Source organism: Nicotiana sylvestris, chromosome 10, assembly GCF_000393655.2.
Source record: "Nicotiana sylvestris chromosome 10, ASM39365v2, whole genome shotgun sequence".
Lineage (NCBI taxonomy): Eukaryota > Viridiplantae > Streptophyta > Magnoliopsida > Solanales > Solanaceae > Nicotiana > Nicotiana sylvestris.
In genome coordinates, this window is record NC_091066.1 from 32,307,822 (window position 1) to 32,314,658 (window position 6,837).

The following is a 6,837-nucleotide window of genomic DNA, read 5'->3' on the forward strand; positions in this document are numbered from 1 at the left end:
ATTCCAAAAGTTACATAACTTCCATCATTTTTTTTCATTCCAGAATGACACTTCTACTTCTCATAACTCATTCTTGATACATTAGTACTAGTTCAAAGAAACGTTAGAATCAGAAGCAGATTCGTTTCCAATTTCAAAGAATACAAAGTAAAGAACTTGTTTTAATTCATTTGGAAAGGTAACGTAGTCATTCTAAAAAGCAAGAATGCCTCCCTTTCTTGTTTCGGAAAAATTCAAGAACAGAACTTAAGAAATTCGTTCAGCACTTCAAAATTTCGTTCAAGAATTTTGAAGAAGCAGGAGCTAATTTCGTCAAAAATTTCAAAAAGCAGAAGCTTTATCTGATTTTTGGGTTCTAAGTTTAGTCCACAAAGGTTTCTAACGGAATATTATACGGAGTTTTCCCTACTCCAGGTATGTTAAGGTCATCCCTTCTTTCTTTTGACATGGTCCAAATTATACTGAAGAAATGAGTAAACACACAATTTCCACAATTTACTCTATTCATAGAAATATTAGGGGTGTCTATATTCTTGATTCCTAATGTGAATTATTATCATCTTCTGTTCATGGGTCTCAAATAATACGCAGCTGAAACAGTTTATCCGGAAGTAATATTGAAATTTTTACGTATTTTTCATGCATTTCACTAATTTATACATGTGCATTGACCCATGACTAGATGACGTTATGTATGCGTATATATGTAAATATATGTACATGGAATATGGGAAAAGGTTACGACATTATATACACACCACCACCTGATCAGCTGGTATATGTTGAGATGTTGCCAACAACAGTCGAGACGATATGATGGGATGCCCTCAGTAGCTTGATGATATAATGTACACTCATACCTATGCATGGCATGACATTTATACGCATGTGCATGACATTATAAATGTTGTAGAATTTACAAAGTTATTCACATTTAAAGATGTGTTTCTATATTTCATGTTTCATCTACGTATTTTACGTACTAATTTTCATGCCTTACATACTCAGTACATTTTTCGTACTGATGCCCTATTTCACGAGGCCTGCGTTTTATGCCCGCAGGTGCAGGTAGGCAAGCTGGCGGTCTCCCTCCTTAGGATCTTTAATCAGCTAGAGTTGGCGTGCTCCACTTGATCCGGAGCTGCTTTTGATTTTGGTATGATATGTTTGTATATATATATATGGGTATGACGTGGCTCAGTCCCATCTTTGTACAATTATATTTCTATTAGAGGCCTGTAGACAGTATGTCTAGTTGTATAGTATGTGGCCTTGCCGGCTTCTAGTTTTGAGATGTATAGTTGTCTACAACAGCCTTGTCGGCTCACCCTACGTATGTTGAACGTATATGTATGTATGCCTTTTGGGGCAGATTTCTTTCATGCATATTATTCTCGTAATTTAGCAGTTGTTATTCAGGTTTATAACTTAGATGCATGCTTCGGGGTATTTGACAGGTAGGACTCGGGCACCCGTCGCGACCCATCAGTTTGGGTCGTGACAAAAGTTGTATTAAAGCAGTTCTGTCCCACGGTTTCTACAGACCGTGTCTAGTAGAGTCTTGTTTATGAGTGTGTTGTGTACCACACTTATAGACAGGAGGTTACATGACATATAGGATGTTATCCTCTCTTTTTATCTCAGATCGTGCGATACAAGAATTCATGTTCCTAACAATATGCTATATTTTCAGCAATGCCTCAAAAGAGTACGGCCACCCAGAAGGGAAAATTTGTGGCTGGTAAGACTACTAGTCGAGCACCACGAGTTACCAGTGCTCGGGGAGAGTCTCATGGTGAGGTTCCATCTCTGACTTCACATACCCCGCCCTTGTACATTCAGCACCTCAGCCAGATACACCAAGTCAGGAGATGAGAGATGTTATTCAGCTATTAACCCGATTAGTAGCCGAGCAAGCTCGGCGTCAGGAAGTAGGTATTGGTCATGTAGATATGTTCGTCAGTGCGAGGGTTTGTGACTTCATCAATTTAGACCCTCTGGTATTCACTGGGGCAGATCCGAATGAGGGCCCTTAGGTATTTATTGATAGAGTGCAGAGGACATTACGGGTAATGAAGGCCACTGCAACTAAGTCAGTTGAGCTAGCTTGACTCCGAGATGTTGTAGTTAATTGGTATGAGTCTTGGGAATTGTCCAGAGGTGAGGATGCCCCTCCAGTAGTATGACAGGAGTTTATAGAAGCTTTTCTTCGTCATTCCCTGTCACCAGAGCTTAGACGGACCAGAGTTGATAGGTTCTTGACCCTTCGGCAGGGTAATACGAATGTTCGAGAGTACAACCTTCATTTTGATTTATTGGCTAGGTATGCTCCCAATATTGTATCTAAGATAGAGGATCGGGTGCACCGGTTCGTGATGGGATTAGAGCCTCACTTGCTTAACGATTGTATGTCGGTCTCACTTTAGCCAGACATGGATATTTCTCATACTCAGGCATACGCTCAGGGTGTAGAGGAGCGTAAACAGAAATAGAGGGCCGATCGTGAGCATGATAGGGACCAGAATAAGAGAGCGAGGTCTTTGAGTCTTTCTGGTGAGTTTTGAGGTGGTTAGAGGCATCAATACCCGAGGTATCCAGCCCAGCCATCAGCTAGCGCACCCCCTCAGTTTGGCGGTAAGAGATTTGATCGTTCCACATATTCAAGGTCTGTTCAGAATTTTAGGGCCTCAGGTTCTCAGTATAGGGGTGAGTCAAATCAGATGAGGCCGCCCTTGCCACGATGTGCTCAATGTGGTAAGCAGCATACCGGGAAGTGCCGTATGGGTTTAGGTATGCGTTATACTTGTGGTTATCTAGGACACATTATGAGGGATTGTCCGATGAGAGGTGATGCAAGCATAGCTCAGCCAGCAGGATCTGTAGCTGGTTCGTCATCATCAGTATGCCCCCTAGGCAGGGTCCACAAGCACCAATGAGTCATGGTAGAGGCAGGGGCAGAGCATCTAGCTCGAGCAATCCTCAGAACTGCATTTATGCGTTGGCAGGACGACAGGAGCAGGAGTCATCGCCTGATGTTGTTACATGTATATTATCAGTCTCCTCATATGATGTATATGCATTGATTGACCCAGGTTATCATACGTTACTCCGTTGGTTGCTAGTAAGTTTAAAATAAAACCGAAATTGGTTAAACCTTTTGAGGTGTCTACACTTGTTGGAGACTCAGTGATAGTTAAGCGAGTATATAGGGGTTGTATAATAGTAGTTCATAGTCAATCTACCGTAGCAGACCTAATCGAGTTAGATATGGTAGAATTTGGTGTTATAATGGGTATGGATTGGTTGGCTTCTTTTCATGCTAACGTTGATTGTAGATCAAAGATAGTCCGATTTCAATTTCCAAGGGAGCCTGTTTTGGAGTGGAAAGGTAATACGGCGTCGCCGAGAGGTAGATTTATTTCCTATCTTAAGGCAAGGAAGATGATCAATAAGGGCTACATTTATCACTTAGTTCGGGTTCAGGATATGGAAGTAGAGTCACCAACCATTCAATCCATCCTAGTGGTTAGTGAGTTTCCCGATGTTTTTCCCGATGAACTTCCAGTTCTCCTGCCAAAGCGAGAAATTGAGTTTGATATTGACCTACTACTAGAAAAACTAAAGGACTTGCTTGAAAAAGGCTTTATCAGACCTAGCACATCACCATGGGGAGCACCTGTGTTATTTGTGAGGAAGAAAGATGGTTCCTTGTGGATGTGTATTGATTATAGATAGCTGAATAAGGTAACGATCAAGAATAAGTACCCGCTCCCGAGGATTGATGATTTATTTGATCAATTGCAAGGTGCCAAGTATTTTTCAAAAAATAGACTTGAGGTCCGGTTACCATCATGTAAGGGTTAAGGATGAAGATATTCCGAAGATAACATTCAGGACCAGATATGGGCACTTTGAGTTTCGTGGTATGTCGTTTGGTTAGACCAATGCCCCAGTAGTGTTCATAGATTTGATAAATCGTGTATTCAAGCTTTTTTTAGATCTGTTCGTAATTGTACTTATCGACGATATATAAGTGTATTCTGTTTCAGAGACTGAACATGCAGATCATTTGCGTACTGTGCTTAGAGTTCTACAAGAAGGGAAGTTTTATGCAAAAAAATTTAAATGTGAGATCTGGTTGAACTCTGTAGCCTTCCTTGGGCATGTCATTTCGGGTGAAGGCATCCGGGTAGATACACAAAAGATTGAGTCAGTAAGGACTTGGCCTAGACCCACACCACCGACGGAGGTTTGTAGCTTTCTCGGTTTGGCAGGTTATTACCGGAGATTTCTGGAAGGATTTTCTTCCCTTTCGGCACCTTTAACAAAGTTGAATCAGAAGGGAGCAAAGTTTCAATGGACTGATGCTTGCGAACGGAATTTCCAGGCATTAAAGGAAAGATTAACGTCAACACCGGTTCTAATGCTTCCAGAAGGGACCGATGGTTACATTATCTATTATGACGCTTCAGGCATTGGGTTGGGTTGTTTGCTGATGTAGCATGGTAAGGTTATGGCTTATGCTTCTAGACAACTAAGAAAGAACGAGAAGAACTACCCGACCCACGATATAGAGTTAGCCGCGGTGATTCATGCACTAAAGATGTGGAGGGACTACTTGTGTGGCATTCATGTTGATATTTATACGGATCATAAAAGCCTCCAGTACATCTTCAAGTAAAAGGAATTGAATCTACATCAAAGGAGATGGTTGGAGCAACTTAAAGACTATGACGTTGATATTTTGTACCATCCTGGAAAGGCGAACGTAGTAGCCGATGCCCTCAATCGTAGATCTATGAGTAGCCTGTCATATCTATAGCAAGAAAAAAGGGGAATAGCCCACGAGGTTCATCAGCTAGCTAGTCTTGGAGTTCGGTTACTGGACTCAGGTGATGTTGGAATTACTATTTAGGATCCAACAACATCCTCTTTAGTAACTGAAGTAAAAGAACGCTAGTATGAGGAACCTGTGTTGGTTCATTATAGGGATACCACTCTTTAGAAGGAGAAGAAACCATTTGAAATTACAGAAGATGGAGTCCTCAGATATTGAGGATGATTATGTGTCCCTAATATTGTAGGGTTGCGTCGGTAGGTTATGGGAGAAACTCACTATTCTCGTTATTTTGTCCATCCAGGAGCGACCAAGATGTATCATGATATTAGGGAAGTGTATTGGTGGGACGGGATGAAAAATGATATAGTAGAATTTGTTGCTTAGTGTCCTAATTGTCAGCAAGTTAAGATTGAACATCAAAAACCCGGTGGATTATTGCAAGCTATGGAGATTCCAACTTGGAAATGGGAAGTAATCAATATGGATTTCATCATAAGCTTACCTCGTACCCAGCGTAAGTTCGATTCGATATGGGTGATTGTTGATGGGCTTACAAAACCAGCCCATTTTATGCCCGTTAGAACTACATATTCCTCAGAAGATTATGTAAGGCTTTATATTAAGGAGATAGTACGACTGCATGGTTTCCCTATATCTATTATCTGGGATAGAGGAGCTCAATTTACAGCTAACTTCTGGAGGTCCTTCCAAAAAGGATTAGGGACTCAAGTAAGTCTTAGTACATCATTTCATCCCCAGATAGACGGACAAGCTGAGCATACTATTCAGATACTGGAGGATATGTTACGATCTTGTGTAGTACACTTCAAAGTTAGCTGGGATGATCATCTGGCGCTTATTGAGTTCGCGTATAATAATAGCTACCATTTCAGCATTCAGATGGCTCCATACGAAACTCTTTACGGACGGAAGTATAGGTTGCCTGTAGGGTGGTTCGATGATGGAGAATCTGGGTTACATGGGCCAGACCTGGTTCAACAAGCCATATAAAAAGTGAAGCTTATCCGGGATCGACTATTGGTAGTTCAGAGTCGTCAGAAGTCATATTCTGACTGCTGCATTGAGATTTAGAGTTCGGGGTTGATGACTGGGTATTCTTAAAGGTGTCACTTATAAAGGGTGTGATGAGGTTTTGCAAGAAAGGAAAACTTAGCCCATGGTACATTGGGCCTTATAGGATCATTCGGAGAGTGGGCCAAGTAGCTTATGAGTTAGAATTGCCCTCGGAGTTAGAGTCTGTCTATCCGATTTTTCACGTATCTATGTTACGAAAGTGCATTGGCAATCCTACCCGAGTGGTGCCCACGGATGATGTACAGATTACAAAGGACTTGTCATATGAGGAAATTCCGGTTGCCATCCTAGACCGACAAATCTGCAAGTTACGGAATAAGGAGGTAGCCTCTGTGAATGTACATTGGAGGAACAACAATATGGAAGAAATGATTTGGGAGGCTGGGAAAGACATGAAGTCTAGATATCCCTACTTATTTCCTCTTTCAGAGAAGGGTCCGACTGAGACGGCATAACCTTAAGTTACGTGTATGGATTCTAGTGTCAGTTATTGTCGTTGGTCGTGTGAGGCCATTGTCGTTATCGATGATTGTGATCCTATGTGGCGTTGAATTATTAAGTTTCTACAAGACGAGTTGGTAGTAGTATTGTTACAAATATGACCTTGCCAAAGTTATATAGTCACGGGAAATTAAACATTTGAGGATGAATGTTTCTAAGGGGGGAAGGATGTTACATATTGCGTTTTAATATGTTAAGAGTTTCGTCTTCAGTTAATTAACATAGACTCAGGGATGAGATCATCTTGACGTTAACGTATTTACGCTATTTATAATAAGCGATAAATAAGTGCTATGAAGGATAAAGGGGTACACGAATTAAAGAAAATAAGTTTCGCTGAAAGTGGCCAATTTGTGATAAAATACGGATCGAGTGATAATACCCGATAATTATGAACTAGT

At 41.1% G+C, this 6,837-nt stretch overlaps 1 protein-coding gene across 1 annotated transcript; it reads left to right on the plus strand.

The window, feature by feature from the left end:
• The first annotated feature begins 3,267 nt into the window (after window positions 1-3,267).
• On the plus strand, window positions 3,268-4,501 carry LOC138879157 (uncharacterized mitochondrial protein AtMg00860-like). The gene is made up of 2 exons (XM_070158748.1): window positions 3,268-3,388; window positions 4,050-4,501. The coding sequence occupies exons 1-2, from the start codon at window positions 3,268-3,270 to the stop codon at window positions 4,499-4,501; spliced, it is 573 nt and encodes a 190-aa protein (XP_070014849.1).
• Window positions 4,502-6,837: the final 2,336 nt, after the last annotated feature.

Bases quoted from the DNA above. Each gene is read 5' to 3' on its own strand.
- LOC138879157 (XM_070158748.1), top strand. From the start codon at position 3,268: ATGGTAGAATTTGGTGTTATAATGGGTATGGATTGGTTGGCTTCTTTT. The intron at 3,389-4,049 runs GTAATACGGCGT...ATTCTGTTTCAG, and splicing joins GCCTGTTTTGGAGTGGAAAG to AGACTGAACATGCAGATCAT.